The 18,692-nt window shown below is 33.8% G+C and overlaps 2 protein-coding genes and 1 pseudogene across 8 annotated transcripts; all 3 read right to left on the bottom strand.

Moving 5' to 3' along the window:
* Positions 1-404: 404 nt before the first annotated feature.
* LOC132062611 (kiwellin-1-like) lies at positions 405-3,716 on the bottom strand. The gene is given in 2 exon segments (XM_059455148.1): positions 405-926; positions 3,005-3,716. Coding segments are annotated over 2 exon segments (1,062 nt in total). The 5' UTR covers positions 3,574-3,716; the 3' UTR covers positions 405-433.
* A 5,583-nt stretch (positions 3,717-9,299) lies between these two features.
* On the bottom strand, positions 9,300-13,451 carry LOC132063931 (uncharacterized). Of its 7 annotated transcripts, none has more exons than XR_009416469.1 (7): positions 12,940-13,451; positions 11,089-11,904; positions 10,632-10,922; positions 10,350-10,469; positions 10,029-10,243; positions 9,822-9,850; positions 9,300-9,784 (listed from the first exon to the last, which is right to left on the bottom strand). XR_009416469.1 is itself a non-coding variant. In XM_059456707.1 (6 exons), the coding sequence occupies exons 1-5, from the start codon at positions 13,297-13,299 to the stop codon at positions 10,064-10,066; spliced, it is 1,767 nt and encodes a 588-aa protein (XP_059312690.1). In that variant the 5' UTR covers positions 13,300-13,451; the 3' UTR covers positions 9,300-9,850; positions 10,029-10,063. The 7 variants fall into 7 exon arrangements, 3 of the variants coding, with proteins under 3 accessions (XP_059312690.1, XP_059312691.1, XP_059312692.1); XR_009416471.1 differs by having other exon boundaries at positions 10,350-10,417; XR_009416470.1 differs by having other exon boundaries at positions 9,300-9,850; positions 10,350-10,417.
* A 1,660-nt stretch (positions 13,452-15,111) lies between these two features.
* LOC132062610 (putative ripening-related protein 5) lies at positions 15,112-18,494 on the bottom strand (annotated as a pseudogene).
* Between the last annotated feature and the right edge of the window lie 198 nt (positions 18,495-18,692).

The raw sequence follows: 18,692 nt of genomic DNA, 5'->3' as shown, positions 1-18,692 counted from the left end.
GTTAAAAGTTAAAAATCTCAGGTTTTAATCATTTGAGGCGAATTCACAACTCTGCATATGCACAAAGTATAGCTGGTTAGTGGTTCCACGCTTGGATAAAAAATGGATTTAGTGTAACAATAGTCTAGCTGCAGTCTTTACTAATTTGAGATCAAGGCCTAGTTGACTGATTGATCTTGGTTAAACTGTAGTAGGTTTAGATTAGCCACTGAACCATGTCTTTTATTTCAGATTTTACTAGTCATGTCTCTTTCATAGGCATGAAATTTCATATTACTATCACTTCAAAAGTCTATATGAACAAAATATAATTAACTGTAATTTCACAACAATATACGTGCAAATTTACAAGCATGACAACACATATTGCACATAATCTCAGTATGCACACCATCATCATATTCAAATAATACTATAATACGATATTGATGCACTAGGCATCAGACCATGTTATGTCATACTCGCCCCAGTCACCTTCTGGAATACCCAAGGCTTCCCACACTGCTTTAGAGGCATCGACAATGTTATTCGGGCATGGAGGTTGATAATCATGCTCATCATCACATCCCATGGTAGAGTCACACTCGTCTACAACTTTAGCCTTCACGCTTCTTCCATTACCACTTACGGTGATGTAGTTAAGGCACCTGTCACCTCCACTATACCATCCGGTTGAAAGGGCGACAACTGGAGTATCATCAGAGTGGTATTGGTTATCACATTCCGATGGTCCACCGCCATCTCCTCCCGCTTGGAAGCTATTAAGGGTTAAAATAGCCTTTGTATTACCCGTTACAGAAGGCGAACATTTGTAAGTGGTGTACATTTTGCCTTGTTTGCAACAATCTGAATCATTTTCGGGGTTACATTGTCCTGGAGGTGGCTTTATGCCTCTAATTTTTCCACTCGGCTGGCAAGCCTGTAGTCTTGCATCTAAGCAGTAAGTAAGACTGGCAAAAACCAGCAACACCAAAAGAGATGTTCCCACGATAGAGTTCTTCATGGTTCTTTTTCCTGTTCTGTTGTCTGGTTTTGTTTACAAATGTTGGTTGTGTGGAGACTGGGATGATCTAACTTGTTTATATAGTTTTCTGGTCAGACAAAATGCCAATATTTTGCTCAAGGCATGAAAAGTTTCTTATAATTAAGTATACAGTTATCTAGTTTAGCAGTCAAATGGACTTGTGACTGTTTCTTCATCAATTCTTTAGTTATTTGGCTATAGTAAATCCGGACATATGAGACTGTAACTGCTTTACTTTCCTTGATGGTAACGGCATTTGTTTTCTATATATAGATGTGTAAATTAGATTTTCCAGTCTCAACTTTACCTCCACGGCTTAATCTTAATCATAGTTCGGATTATAGGCAGGTATTCTACCACTACCTAATATGACAAGAACTTGATGGTTTATTTTATTGTCTAGGACTCTCTAGTTGCTGAAAACAATTTTGTATTTTTCTATACAGTAATAGAACAGCAGATTGTTTCATCTGATTGCTAAACATGAAAACCTATGTTCTAGTATCTGTATATCTTTTATATTTAACATACTACAACAACTATAGAGTCTTGATTTTGTTACAATCATCTATTCCCCTGACATCAATAATGATAGTCGATAGAGAAGATTAATACTAATTTAAATGTGGTAATTAATGATCAACTAATGTTCTCCATGCATATTGCTCCATTTGCCTGTTGGAAAAAGAATATTTACTGCAGTAACATAGAATTTCAATTCATCAAATTTTGATAGTTCATATGCTGTCAGAAATCTTTTTTGAGTTGTATGACTTTTCACCTGACTACTTTTGTAACTACTCTCATAAATGGATCAGTGACCTAGTCGGAACCGCAGGTTGCACTTGCACTTGCACAGGCTTAGGGAAATTTAGTAGAGTGTTAAGGTTTTAAGGGTGCTATTTCTCATATGAATACATGAAGCATTAGTACAGTGTTTAAAGAGCTTGTTTTCATTGCTGATATCAAAATAAATGATTACAAAGAAGTGTAGCCAATAAACATACACATACAGCAGAAAGGCTTGTGTAAATGAAATGGATGGAACTACAAAATTACAAAAGCAAATTCTAGATTCTATGCATCGGAGGAAGTTGAAATTGTCACCACTTGTGTAGATTGAATAGGCAAGGTCTCCTTCTCCTTATTCATTTGGAATTCACCATGAACCGGTTAGGCTGATCCAAATCGGAGGGCTCAAACACTACAGCAACTTGCTATTGGTGCTCTGTCTTGCTACAGATTGTGTAACCTCAAGAACCTGCTTTGTTACCTTCTCTAAAATCATCATCAAGCCTGCTCTGTAGTTCGTGAAGGCCGACTTAACTAGCAAAAATGGTATATCTAAGGTATTATACGTTGGATGGGACCTGGCTTGTTTTCTTGATTATTTGTTTAGGCAGTAGTGCTATAACATATCAAATTGTTTCCAACACATGAAGATAAGTTAACATATCTAAAGTGAGAAGCAGAGGACCCTGAAATCAACTCTAGAGCTGAATGAAATTCTGCATTCGGGAGTGGTGAATTCCACGGTATTTAGTTTAAATCAGCAAATATTTGTTCTATCTTTTCCAGGAAGTGAGCATCACTATAAAAGCAAAAACAACTCAGCTTTTAACCATTTAAGGCCAACTCATAACAGTGATGCAGCCTCTAAAAGATATAAAAGATTTATGTCGCCAACTCCAGCTAATTTGGGATAGAGGCCTCATTCATTTATTGATTGATTAACTGATCGAGGCCAAACAGTAGTTGGTTTAGGTTAGCTACTGAAACAAGTCCAGTTTTAGCTTTCACTGATCATGTCTCTTTCATTGGCATAGAATTTCATATTACTATCATTTCAAAAGTTGATATGAACAGAATTTCATTATACTGTAATTTCACAACATCAAACATGAGAAATTAGATGACATAATCGGAGTATTAAGACGACCATCATATGCAAGGGATACCATGAATACTATAACGATGCACTAAGAATCAGACCATGTAATGTCATAATCGCCCCAGTCACCTTCAGGTATACCCAAGGCTTCCCACACTGCTTTAGAGGCATCAACAATGTTATTCGGGCATGGAGGCTGATAATCATGCTCATCATCACATCCCATGGTAGAGTCACACTCGTCTACAACTTTAGCCTTCACACTTCTTCCATTAGCACTTACAGTGATATAGTTAAGACACCGATCTCCTCCACTATACCATCCAGTTGAAAGGGCAACAACTGGAGTATCATCAGAATGGTATTGGTTATCACACTCTGATGGTCCACCACCATCTCCACCCTTTTGGAAGCTATTTAGGGTTAAAACAGCCTTAGTATTACCGGTCACAGGAGGTGAACATTTGTAAGTGGTGTACATCTTGCCTTGTTTGCAACAATCTGAGTCATTTTCAGGATTACACTGCCCCGGAGGTGGCTTTATGCCTCGGATTTTGCCACTCGGCTGGCAACCTTGTAATCTTGCATCCAAGCAGTAAGTAAGAGGGGCAAAGATCAGCAATGCCAGAAGTGATTTTCCCAAGATAGAGTTCTTCATGGTTTTTGTTCCTCTTTGTCCTCTGGTTTTGTTTCCAAATGTTAGTTGTGTGGGGACTTTGGATAATTTAACTGCCTTATAAAGTGTTTTGGTTAGACAAAGTGCCAATATTCTGCTCAACGTATGAAAGTTTTCTTAAAATTAAGTATAAGACTATGGAGTTTAGCAGTCAACATGTTAAGTACTTCTCTCATAGTTCCTTCGTTATTTGGCAGTAACAGAATTGGACATATTCATTTATAATTTCCTTGCTTTCCTTGACAGTCACGGCCTTTTTTATATAAATGTATCGAAATAAGAGTTTCAACTCTTCAACCTTAACCCCACGGCTAAAAACAAGCACTTGATTGGTTATTTTATTGTCTTGGCACTTTAGGTGCTGAAAACAAATTTGGAGTTGGAGTTGGAGTTGTGTTTGGCCATAGTTTTTGAAATTGTAATTTTTGGTGAAATATAGTGTAAAAAAGTGAAAAAAATTTTAAAAACAAGTTTTTCTTATTTTTGGTATTCCGGAATACAACTCCGAAAAAAAGTGAATAATTTTTATGGCCAAATGCTAAAAGTAAAAAAAGTGAAAAAAAATTTCGGAAAAAAGTGAATAATTTTTATGGCCAAACGCCCACTAAGATAACAACTGATAGATTCATCTGTAGTTAAACATGAAAACCTATATATCTTTTTTGTATAACGTAGCAGACTTAAACAAGTTGAGTCTTGATTTTGTTGAAATCATATTTCCCGCGACATCCATTGTACTGCCACGGAATAAATATTCTCCCCCCCCAATTTGACTGTTGGAAAAGAAAATATAGTGTGGTAGAATAGAAAATAAGTTTTCAATTCATGGAATTTTGATACTTCTTGTGGTGTTCCAGTTAGAAATCTATTTTGCTATTGGTATCATTGTGGGTTGTTTCACCTTAATACCTTTCTCACTGCTGGTGCAATTTGTAAATGGTTTTAAGAGTGCTGGAGAAATAAATATGAGCGTTAAGGTTGTAAGTTTTCCTATCAATAAATAAGTATTACAGTACAGCGTCAAAGAGCTTATTTTCATCATTGATACAAAAATCTTATGATTACAAAGGAACTGAAGCCAATATTTTTTCACTTTTTTAGAAACATGAGTTTGGAGGAGGATCGCCGTCCGTCCTCCAACTCATGTAAAAAAAAAAAAAAAAAAAAAATAGATCCGACCACCTCCAAACTCACGTAAAAAAAAAAAATGAACCCCATATTAAAAAAAATAAGCAATACATAAAAAAACCATGGACCCATATCAAAAAATCAAATAATATTCATGCAATTCCCAAAGTATCCCCAAGATATTTAACTGTTTTATTTGCTATTCCACCATGTCATTTATTTGTTATGTTTACTAAAATAAATATACTTAAAATATTTATATTTTAAAATAAGATAGAATTTAATTACCTTTTTATTTTTATTCTTACTCTAATAAATGTGAAAAGAGATTAATGTCATAAAAGAAAAAATAATATTAAATGGAGATCAAATAATAAATAAGATAAATTAGTCAAATTCTAATTCTAATTGATGTTTCCTTAAAAAAACATGCAAAAGACAACACGACAAGTAAAATGAGCTAAACCAAGAATATTCACCACAAATTAAAAAATAATAGTTCTTCGTTTAAATAGAAAATCAAATTTTTACTTTGTTTCGTTTTAAACATGTAAAAATTAATTTAATAATTTGAATTAATGTAAATTTGATTTAATTTTAGAATTATCCAAATCAAAATTTGATAAAAAATAATAAGTATTATTTAGGTCCAATCTACATACATTAACAATAGAATATTTTACACCTTTAAATTAATCGAATTAAAATTCAAGTTATCAACTGATGCTTAATATTACTATTGTTTTGTCTCAAAGAGGAGAAAATAGTTTCTTTTTAAACAAGTCTTCTCTTTTAAAAAGTATCAATAAATTTTTGCAAACTTTGTATTCGTAGCAAACATTAATATAATAAAGTTTTGGATACTGAGCACAAACCACAGTGTTATATTAATCGTGTTTTGAACATACAACTTATTAGTAATATAAGTAAAAAGATTCAAGCGATTTTTATTTAAAAAGCTGAAAAAATAATTGCAATTTGAGAAATTATATAACCAATTAACATTAATAAGAATAAATTTTGCAATAAAAGAAAAATATATGGGTCAAAAAATTAATTTGATGTGTAACTATATAACATAAACTTTAATAGAATTTAAATTAAATTTTAAAGAAAATACATTTATGATGTGAGACTACACGATAATATTTTCACTAAATTGATATAAATGATAAAAATACTTATTAACAATATATCATTGTAATTATGAAAGAAGAACGAGAAGCAAATATTGTATCATGCTAACAACTTTTTCTCGCTATCCTGTCGAGATAAATTACGCATTTGAATTATGCGCTAAGCTTTTTAAATTTTATTTGTGAATGGTAAATAAGAAATGATTGATCTTCAGGAGAATAATGTATAATGACTCACGGTTGTTGTATAAAATACAATTCAACCTAAGAAGCAAATATATATCTTTGCAAACCTAATAAATTTATAGCATTAAGCGATAGTAAAAAACATATAGAATGTTAGATTCTTAGTGTTTTACAACTTAAGAAATGAATGTTCTCATAATTAAAAAATAATAAGTTATGTTACTTTATTAAATTATACTACTAAAGTTTTGGTTAGGACCAAAAAAATGTAAAGATTTTAACGGAACAAAAACTTTCAGATGAAATGAAACCAAATAATTTCCTGTACATACTTCTTCGAACAAAAATATTATCATACTAATATTATATTTGACGTTAGCTCATATTAGGCCGATTTCGCACGGGCATAACATCTAGTCTACTATATAGAAGAGTGCGTTTGGAGTTAGGATAGTCGACCAAGGGTAATCTTGTCATATCTCAAAAGGTATTGCTATGTCTGTTGTACAATAATGCTATGGGAAAGAGTACCTTCTACTGTTTTGACCAAAAAACCCATCTCATTTAATTATGAAACAAATGTCCTTGATGTACTTTGTTCCATTCTCACATGCAACATCTGGCACATGTGAAGAAGAAAGGTCGTGTTGCGGATAAATACATCAAATTGTACGTGCAAAAATAAATTACTATCCGTTCACTTTTACTTATCTATTTTAAACTTTTCATACTATTTAAAAAATAATAAATGGAGTACATAATTTACCAATGTATTCATATTAATTAATGCATATTTTTATTGGATTTGAAAAATGATTTGAAGTGAGTAATTAATACTATGGGTAAAACAGAAAAAAAAAAATTATCTTCTCTTGATATACTAAAAGTGACAAGTAAAAGTGAAAACCTATCTTTGGAATACTACAAGTAAATATGAACGGAGAAAGTACTAGCCAATAACAAAAGGTTGGATAAATACATCAAATTTAGGAGATTATAGATGCAACCCAAAAAAAAAAAAAAAAGATTAGTAAAATGATCTATATTAATATCAATCACAATTTTTTCCACGGTAATCACCAAGTTAAAAAAAGAAAAAGAAAGCTCAGCGTGTGCACTTAAGATTTTTTCCAATGCATGTATGAATCTCAAAAGATAAATCGTAGCATATCATTTATGTCGATTCCATATATTATATTTTCTTGAGACAAACCAAAAATCCAATTAAAAGATACCAAATTTTAGTTCAAAATGATGATTATTCTTAAAGCCAAATCTAAAATTGAGAAAATTAATAAAATGATGTTTAGGCGTAAAAAACTTTTGGAGACCACGTGGCTATTTTAGTTCATTCATTTTATTTCCACAGTCCATCAATTTGTAGCTAAATTTATTTTTTAGACCCCTCTCAAATATATCCCAAATAAAAAATGTAGTAGTATGTAATTATCAAATATTCACCTCAAAACTTTTTAAAATCTATAACTTATCTATTTGCTCAAATTAATTTTATAAATATTTGACATGACAAATAATGTAATTTGATAAGACAACTAAATTCATCATATATATCAAACAATTTGAAAAACCTTATTACAATATGTGCATACTTTGAATAAAAAATTGACTTATAATTAAAATAATGATTTTTTGATGTTAAATATAAAAATACTCCATCCGTTCTATATTATATGATATATTTTGGTTGAGCACACTCCATAAGAAACACACTCACTCTTAGAAACTAAGAGGGGTTTTCACTAAATTATCCTTAATTAAATAATACATATTTAATATGATTGCTTGGTTATGTAAAAACCACTTATTTAATAGGGTAATATTTAAAAAAAAAAATATTAATACCTTTTTTATTATATAAAGATCATTTATGGCTAAATGGAAAAGCTAAAAATTACCGCATAATATAAACGTGAGGAAATAAATATAATACTCTATGTACTTGATAGATTTAGGCTTTTATAATTATATATGCAAACTTAAATCCTCACAAGATAAAAGAGCCTCGCTAGAAAGTGAACGAGCTTTATGTTTAATACTACCCAAGTTTGAGTTGAATCAAGTTATCTTTCGGAACAATCATTTATATTTTAATAGATTTGATTAACAATTTTGTAAAAAAGTTAAAGTAAAGAAGATTCGCACATGAAGTATCATAATTTTTTTTGATATTATTATAATGTATACCTTAAGTGAGGAATTTTTTAACAAAATATCATAAGGTAAGCAAACATGTATATTCTCTGCACATATTTAAGAAAATATATGAATTTGGTATTTTAAAATGATAATGAAAAGGCTTCTACATATTCATATTTTATTTCTTTACTACAGAGGATTAATTTCTATTCTTAGGTGCCTTACTTTGGTTCCTTTTATCGTGTACTTCAAGGAATTACAATATTACATTATATAATAATAAATCGCAGGTAATACATACCCTAAAAGAAAGAGCTTCAATTTGAAAAATCTGACAATTAGGTTCACCGTATAAGGTTTATTTACAGCAACAATGAAATCCAAGATTACTAACTAAAGAACTTACAAAATATTACAAGTCTTATGACTTTCCTTGCTGTTGAAAATGAAAATACCACTTCCACATAAATACTTACAATCATTCTTTTGACTTCAAGAAACATACAATTAAATCTTTTACGAACACAATGAAATAAACTAGAAGAGCATGATCAATAAAGTGAAGATTTATTTTAATTTAGCAATTGATAACTTTTATGAAAATGTCCATTTGATGATAAAAACTAAAATTAAAATGAAAGAAAAAATGTTAACATTGCTTCTATAAGAGGATGCCACATACAAATCAAAAAGTGGTCTATGAATCTCTGAGAGTGCTTGTTTGCAAATCAAATAATTTCTAATTACATCACGATGTATCAATGGACTATATGTACTTAAAATTCACTTAAAAGAACATTAAAAGATAAAAAGGAGAAGAAAGAGCAACTTGACTGTCAAAAATCATCAAAGGTTACGATGAAGTAATAAGTACTTCTTCATTCTTAATCAGGTTTTTGGGTTTGAACTCTAGGTATGGAATCACATTTAGCAAAGACCGCTTTAACTCTTAAAGTGAGATTTTCTTGCATGAATACGAATTAAAGAGGTCTCAAAGTCGGTATCGAACATCAAGTGCGAAAATCCCCCCAACCCCCCCCCCCCCCCCCCCCCCAAAAAAAAAAATAAAATTGAGTGTTAAAATTGTTGGGCCCGTGCATATCTAGTAATTTACATAAACATAGCACTATAGCAGAAATGGATGGGACTAAAATTACAAAAGCAAATTCTTGACCAAGTTATACAAACTTGCCGAATTCAATTGCAGGAACTCCCAAGGAAACAGACAGCTTTTGAGGCAGCGACCATATTATTTGGTCGTGTAGGCCAATCGAGAGACAGGGTCTGCATTACACTCCACAGTCTATCACTCTCATTAAGTACACATCGATTACCATCCAGTTGAAATAGTCGCCACTGGTGTGGATTGAATAGGCAAGACCTCATCCTCATTCTCCTTGTTGATTTCAAATTCATTTTGAACTGTTTATGACAATTCCAAATTGGAAGACTCCATTTGGCTGCTCGTCTTGCTTGTCCCCTGTAACAGATTCTGAAACCTCAAGAACCTGCTTATTACCTTCAATCAAATCATCATCAAGCTTGCTCTATGGTGTCGTGAAGGCAGACATAACTAGAAAGAAGGCCGTATCCAAGGTGGGTTGTTAGCTTGACTATATGGGCAGTAGTGCTACAAGATATCAATTTATTTCCTGCAGACGAAGATAAGTTATCACAACTAAAGTGAGCAGAGGACCCTGCAAGCAACAACAATCATGTTCTGGAACCAATTTTGTATTCTTACTATGCAGTAGTACTGTAGTAACAACAAATTTTAAAACAACTAGATGATTACTTTATTAGACACAAAATTAGGCAGGAAGACCTAACCTCATTAAATGTAGGACAGCGAAAATAGACTTTCCTTATGCATTTGTAACTCCACCCAGGGTTCCAATATTGACTATCTCGGTATTCTCCTTGTCACCCAGGGAGTGGAAGTCCTTGCCATGATCTGGGCCATCACTACCATGGTCATCATTAGCGTTAAAACCACCGGAATCTCCATCACCATGTCTGTCATGGTTGCCATCTCTTCCATCAATCTGTCGAAAAATGGAAAGAAAAAACAGCGTAAACTAAAATAATATGCCAGAAACAGCACAAAATATTAGTGCACTCCAGTAAAAACAAAAAGGGAATGAATTCTACGTGCAATACTTCTGAATTATCCTTTTCCGATTGTTTCTTCGACAACGTCTCGATTGCTTTAAAGACATCTGCAAATGACACAATCATTTGTTCCTTGAGCAACTCGGTTGCTTTAAAGACCTAACAAAACCCAAAAAAAAAACATAAAAATGAAACAAGTGTTTGTGTTTAGATAAACTGAGATGTTAAACTAAAAATATACACAAAATGAAACAAGTGTTTGTGTTTAGATAAACTGAAATGTTAAACTAAAAATATACACAGAACTGCAACTGCCCATACCTCTCGAATATCACTCTTCAACTCCGACTGTTCATCAGAAAGTCGTTTGAGCTCGGCAATCCTCTCCAAATTCTTCACTGGGGGGTCCGATTGGGTTTTGGGCTGATTTTTGTTTTTTTTAGGAGGAGTGCTGAAGTCATCCTCACTAGGAGGAGTGCTGAAGTCATCCTCACTAGCTTGAATTGCAAGAAGATCTCTGGATGCCACCTCATCATTTGGATTTCCAGATGATTCAGGCAAATCCAAGTGAAATTGCTCAAACTCTGTCGGAGAAACATTCTTGAACTTCAACTACATAAAAAAAAATTAAATGAGTATAGATGAAAGATGAAAAACAGCCCCATAATATGTACTATGATTTTTACAGTATACATTTGTGTTACATGCTGCATACACTGCATGTATACATTATTTATACTGCAAAATACAGATTATGTATATCGACTTTGCAATTCACCTTGTCCCTGCTGATCTTGAAGAACCCACCAGACAACTCATTCAAGGTCGGTTGCTTCTTAATTTTCCAATTAAGAATACGAGGTACTTTATTGTCAACCCGGTGAGCCAACTTGCCATCAACAATAGTGCAGCACTCGTAGAACCAACACTGTAAAGCCAAAGGTAAACCCCCAAGCCTATACATCTTTAGACCCTCCCGCAACCTATTGCTCATGGACTCCACCATGGCTCTAAGTACAAGTATACCCCAAGGGAATGTCTCATAATCCCCACTCTCAACAATATCAAAATCAGCCTTCGTGATGAACGTTTTCTTAGTCGCAGTTGAGAACAAGAACGTGTGTATAAAATACAGCACAGCAATCTTGACCGCATCCTCGTCCGACCTCCATCTCTTTTGGAGGAAGCAGTCAACTAATAACGGCTTGGGTACCTTTTTAAGTCCAGAAAAGTACATATCCATCAACCTATTGGGACCACTGGATTCGTAACCCTTATCAGCATCACCACAACATTTCAAACCAGTAATAATCCCCAATTCTGCCAGTCCAAAACGCAACTTGGTTCCGTTCACTTTAAACCACAGTTCGTCCTCATTTTCTGGGACCACCTGCCTGAGCAATAAGGAATGTATAAGCTGGTTCTGTACAATTACATCAGGCAAATCTAGAAAGTACCCGAATCGGGTTCCCCTGAAGATCTGGAGCTGTCTATCATCCAACTTGCTCTTCAACAATTTAACGACTTCACAATTTGTTTGCGAACTTACACGCGTGTGGAAATGTTTATTTGGTGGAATATAGAAATCCCAAGTCTGCATTCCAAAAGAATATCGATGTTAGCTAACAATTAAAATATTCATCAAGTGCTACCTATATACTTATTATTGTGAACAAAAAACACTGTATATACAATCAGACCTCTCGACACCCTTTAAAAGGGCATTTCACTATAACATGCAAGTTTCCTTTAGAACCAATTTTTTTAAATCTATAATAGCCCTTTACCTATAATAACATCCATCATTATAAGTTTATAACGGTACACTCTTTGTAAAATTACCTCTCTATAACAGTCTTTACTCAAATATCTATATATATATATATATATATATATATATATATTGTTTTATAACTAAAACCAATCTATTAATTATTTTTTATTGGAGACATAATCTTTATAAATTTTGTAAGTTCCAACGAGTAATCTGGAATGTCAAGAACTACCGTTAAATCGGAGCAGGAGAATGTAAAAGATGAAGTTGGGGACATTTTGTATTCTTCCATTTTTCCACTCCTTCCACCTTATAAGAATTGTACTAGCCTTGTTAATTTTTTAATTAATGAGATATGAATATCATTTGAGATTTAAAATTAAATAATTTTATTATCTTTATAACGCAAACAAAATGAAAAAAAACCCCAAGCTTTGCCTTGTGAGGTAGAGAGGTTGTTTCAGATAGACCCTCGCCTCGCCTCAGAATAAAGCAATAACAAAGCAGGTCAAATAGGAAACAAAGGAACAATAACTACAAGTCTACAACAAAACAATATGCTAAGCGAAGAACAAGAGACAGTAAATAATGACAGAAATCCAAAGGACAAGAAACTTTAGGAGAAATACTATGACTACTAGTAAGGAAGGAGGTGTATACACCCGCACCGTATACAATACATCTATATTCACACAGCACACACTTTCTACACAGTATACACTTATTATATACACTGTATACATAATTACGTTAATATACACTACTATATTAAAATTATAACACTCCATACACACATTAAACCCAAAATATTGGAAACAATAAACAACAAACTAGTGAAAACTGTTGAAAAAGTACCTTCAAATTGGAGGGGCTTGAAGGACCATTATCCAGCTTTCTCTTTTTTGATCCAATAATAACTTTATCCCCAGCAACCGCCTGTAAAGATTTACCCTTATTTTTTCCAACATCCTTTAGCAGCTTCTTTTTTCCACCTGATTTACCTCTTACAGGACCTTTAGCTCCAGGGTATTTCTTGACATTAGATTTAGGGGTTGTTTGCAACTTGGAATCCATAGAATCAGAACTAGTTTCTTCAATTTCCTCTGATGATAAATCATTATCAGTATCAGTAAAATCATAAACAGATAAAGGGTCGAATTTCACCCCTTTTCTGCTTGCTCTTTTCTTTTTCTTGGGTGGAGCCGACTTTACCATCGTTGTTAACAAATACCTTAAATCAAACAAACAGGATTTTGTCGGGAATTGAAGGGTTTAACAGAGGAAGGGTTTGTCAAATGGTGTGTTGTGGGTAGGTTCTAGTGTCAGAAGTAGTAATAAGTGTAAAGTATAATTTCAGATCAATGTGGGATTACTGGCTTTTAGTACTTAGGGTGTGTTTGGTAAGAAACAAAATCGTTTTCAAACACACCCTAATTATTTAGGGTTGTAAAATATTTTGGACTATTTAGTATTTATCAACAAGGATGTTGATTCTCTAAGTATTAAGCATTGAAAAATATTTTTTAAAATTTAAAATTGATTTTATATATTGGGAATAATGTGTTTGGATGGATGTACTGGAGTTGGATAATATATCGTTCATATTTATATTTGATAAAAAGACACTATGAGAACTTTTTTGGAAAAGCCCTTAAAGTTGTTTACAAAAAAATGCAAAATAAAAGATGTTTTTACATGCACAAGGACGAATAACGAAAACGGCATGGGTAGAGAGTTAAGGGTTTTGTTTTTTTGGAAAGAGTATTTGGAAAAAAATATTAGAAGTTTAAAATTTGATCAAACTAAATGGACGTTTGGACATAAGAATTGTAAATTTGGAAAAAAAGTAGTACTTCCTTCTTCCCAATTTATATGAGGGTGTTTGATTGGACATGAATTTAAGAAAGAAATGAAAACTTTTGTGGTCTAAAACAAGTCAAAGAAATTTAATTAAAAAATGAGAATTTTAGAGTTAAATTGTTGCTAACTATAGAAATGTGTCATTCTTTTTTGACAGACTAAAAAGAAAAGAGCGTTATATAAATCAGGACGGAGGGAGTATTTATTTTCAAATTGAAAATTGTATTTGAAAATTGGAGTTGTGTTTGGACATGAATACAAATTGGAGTTTTTTTTTAAAAATTTTATGAGTGATTTGGAGCAAAAATTGTGAAAACAACTTTTTGGAATTTTTCGTAATTTAACTTCAAGTTGGATTTCGGAAAATTGTTACAATTCTATCTCCACACTTTTCTGGAATAATATTCCACGAAAAAGTGAAATCTATCCATGGTCAAACGGGCCCTAAAAGTGCTTATAGGAACTATATAATTGAGCATGACCAACTTATGATTCATACGCAAGGGCGAAGGTAGAGTTTACCATACAAGTTTGTCCGAACCCCATAATTTTGATCCAAACTCTATTGTCTTGAGAAATCCATTTATATTGTATAAATTATTAAGTTAGAACTCAATAACTTAAAAGGATAAAGTGTCAACCTAAGAGTCAAATCTTGGTTCATCTCTGCGTACATGCAAATGCTTTTCCTTTCTTTACAGGAAGTGAATAGTCGGCATCACTAAAAATAGTAGTAAACAACTAGGTTAAATCTGTGCATGTAACAAAGTAGGGTAGGTTCCAAGCTCGGAAAAAGTAGGTGTTAGTGTAAAAAAAGTGTCTAACTGACGCAGCCTTTGAAGGATGGAAAAGAAGTATATAGCTGACCTCAACTAATTTGAGATCGAGGCCTAGTTGATTTATTGATTGATCTTGGTCTAATTGTAGCAGGTTTAAATTAGCTACTGAACAAAGTCCGGTTTTTCAGATTTCACTAATCATGTCTCTTTCATTGGCATGAATTTGGATTTTGCATTACTCTCACTTAAAAGTTCAATATAAACTGAATTTCATTAATTTCACCAGAATATACATATGAATTTACTTGCAGTGGCATATTACACATAATCTGAGTGTGCACACGATCATCATATTCGAGCGATAGGGTAAAAATACTATAGTGATGCACTAAGCATCAGACCATGTAATGTCGTAATCGCCCCAGTCACCTTCAGGTATACCTAAGGCCTCCCAAACTGCTTTAGAGGCATCAACGATGTTATTCGGGCATGGAGGCTGATAGTCATGTTCATCATCACATCCCATGGTAGAGTCACACTCGTCTACAACTTTAGCCTTCACACTCTTGCCATTAGCACTTACGGTGATAAAGTTGAGGCACCTATCTCCTCCACTATACCATCCAGTTGAAAGGGCGACAACTGGAGTATCATCAGAGTGGTATTGGTTATCACATTCCGAAGGTCCACCACCATCTCCACCTGCTTGGAAGCTATTTAAGGTCAAAACAGCCTTGGTGTTGCCGGTCACTGGAGGCGAGCATTTGTAAGTGGTGTACATTTTGCCTTGTTTGCAACAATCTGAGTCATTTTCGGGGTTACATTGTCCTGGTGGCGGCTTTATGCCTCGGATTTTGCCGCTCGGCTGGCAAGCCTGTAATCTTGCCTCTAAGCAGCCAGTAAGAGTGGCAAAAACCAGCAAAACGGGAAGATATGCTCCAAAGCTAGATTTCTTCATTGCTTTTGTTACTTTCTCTTATCTGTTTTTTGTTTCCGTTGTTGGTTTTGTGGATACTGGGATGATCTAAGGTTTATATAGTTTTTTGGTCAGAGAAAGTGCCAATATTCTGCGCAAGACATGAAAAGTTTCTTCTAATTAGGTATGCGGTTAATGAGAGTTTAGCAGTCAAATGGTCTAGCGGAGCACTCTTTTATCCTTTTAGTTATTTGGCTATAGTAGATTTGGACATATTTGATTGTAACTTCTTTATTTTACTTGATGGTCACGGCCTTTGTCTTATATAACTGGACATCTAAGTTGGAGTCTTATGTCTCTTCAACTTTACACCCACGGCTTTAATCTAATCATGCTCTCCTGTTGCAGGAATACATTTTTTCAGCAACAATACATTTTTTGTTGTCTTGGATTACATGGTTGCTGAAAAAAATGTATTCTTGCTGTACAACAGGAGCACAACTGCACAAGATATTGTGTTAAAGAAAAGTTTGAAGTGTTATAAAGCTGGTTAAAAATGGCAAAAGTCATGAGGGGATAGATTCTCATAACGAAAACTACCACTTGCATAATTTGACCATTCAATAACTCCACTCAGATCAAAGGTTACGGTTGTTTGAAACTCTATTGACAGGACAAGGCAATCCTCGCTAAGCTAAAGGAAATCATGGAGAGTAGACCTAATATAGTTTCTTTTAAGCCTAGTCCTTATGACACTGGAGCATGATACAATTCATTTGAAATAAATTCATCTTCTTATTTTTGAGTATCATCTTTATGACAAAATTGACGAGTATCCTCGCAAAGATTACCCACCACAGTTAAGTTTGATGGTTAATCATCTCATCACCTCCTTGCTCACAAACAGAATAGCTCATTCTGTCGTCATAGTAAACAGAAATGAAAAAAAAACGTGTAGTGAGGTACTCAAAGATTTGAACTTTAATGCTTTTACTAGGAACATGCTTGTCCTCCTCCGCCTCCTCATTACAGAACAAAGACAAAAGACTCAGTAATCAGATGACAAAATTAATATATTCCTTTTTCACATTCATTTCCCTATTTGGTGTAATATTAAATAGGTAATGCCTCCTACTCTTTATTGATTTGTAATTCATCACCATTGACAGATGACACTACAGTAGCTTACGATTGGCAGCTACTGTCTTGGTTGTCCCTTCTTTCAGATCATCATCAAGCTTGTTCAGTGTGGTTAAGGCGGACTAAACTGGCAAAAGATATTGTACCTGAGGTACTCTCCGTTGGACAGGACACATGTTGTCTTGAGTACTTGTATGGGAAGCAGTGCTACTAGATATCAAGTTGTTTCAAATCGATGAACATAGATTAACACAACTGAAGTCATAAGCAGAGGATCCCGAGAGCAATTGCGGAGCTAAATGAAAATTTGCATTATGGAAGTGGTGAAATTCACATTATTAAGTCTATAACAGCAAAAGTCTTTCGTTTCATTCCAGGAAGTGATCATCATCATATAAGCTAAAACATCTTTGTTTTCAACCATTTGATGCCTGTTCATAACTGCTTACGTATAATGTACTAAGTATAACTGCTTCCGTATAATGTACTAAGTATAGCTGGTTCTGTAGTAGGATAAAGTAGGAGTTAAGCATAAAAAATAGTCTAAAGCATAAAAAATAGTCTAACTTTGATGCATCCGCTTCTGAAGTATTTTTAGCATAAAATAGTCCAAGTTTTATGCAGCCACTTCTAAAGTATTTATATCGCCTACGCCAACTACTTTGGGAGGTTTAGTTGATTGATTGATCGAGGTCAAACTGTTGTAGGTTCAGATTAGCTAAGAAATCCCTTTTTTCAGATGTTTCACTAATCATGTCTGTAGCATAGGCATGAAATTTTATATTACTATCACTTCAAAAGTAGATATGAACAGAATTTCATTAGCTATAATTTCACAACAACAAACATGACAATCTAGTAGTATCTTCGCCATATATTACACATAATCACCATATTCGAATAATACCATAATACTATATGATGCACTAAGAATCTGACCATGTGATGTCATAATCGCCCCAGTCACCTTCTGGTATACCCAAGGCTTTCCACACAGCTTTAGAAGCGTCAACAATGTTATTCGGGCATGGAGGTTGATAATCATGCTCGTCATCACATCCCATGGTAGAATCACACTCGTCTACAACTTTAGCCTTCACACTTCTGCCATTAGCACTTACTGTGATATAGTTAAGGCACCTATCTCCTCCACTATACCATCCAGTTGAAAGGGCAACAACTGGAGTATCATCAGAATGGTATTGGTTATCACATTCTGATGGTCCACCACCATCTCCACCTTTTTGGAAACTATTTAGGGTTAAAACAGCCTTTGTGTTCCCGGTCACCGGAGGTGAGCATTTGTAAGTGGTGTACATCTTGCCTTGTTTGCAACAATCTGAGTCATTTTCGGGGTTACATTGTCCTGGTGGTGGCTTTATGCCTCTGATTTTACCACTCGGCTGGCAAGCCTGTAATCTTGCATCTATGCAGCAAGTAAGTGTGGCAAAAAACAGCAAAGCCATAAGAGATGTTCCCGCCCTAGAGTTCTTCATGATTTTTGTTCCTGGTCTCTTCTCTGGCTTTTGTTCTCAAATGTTAGTTGTGTGGAATTTGGGATGATCTACTTGGTTTAAATAGTGCTTTGATCAGGAAAAATGCTAATCTTAAGCTCAAGGCATGAAAGGTTTCTTATAATTAAACATACAGATATTGAGTTTAGCAGTCAAATGGTCTACTGGATTATAGTTTCTTTTGAGTTATACTTTTTTGGACAGTAGGAACTTCAGATATATGTGAGTATAATTACTTTACTCTCCTTGACAGTCACGGCCTTTGTTTTCTATGCATAGATATCTAAATTGGATTTTTCAGTTTCTGCAACTTTACCTTCACAGCTACAGCAAAGGCATTCTACCACAACCTAATGTGACAAGAACTTGATGGGTTAAATTATTGTCTTAGGATTCTTC

The sequence above is a fragment of the Lycium ferocissimum genome, chromosome 7, assembly GCF_029784015.1.
Source record: "Lycium ferocissimum isolate CSIRO_LF1 chromosome 7, AGI_CSIRO_Lferr_CH_V1, whole genome shotgun sequence".
Classification (NCBI taxonomy): domain Eukaryota; kingdom Viridiplantae; phylum Streptophyta; class Magnoliopsida; order Solanales; family Solanaceae; genus Lycium; species Lycium ferocissimum.
The sequence above is the reverse complement of the archived record's forward strand: the minus strand, read 5'-3'. Positions and strand labels throughout refer to the sequence as shown.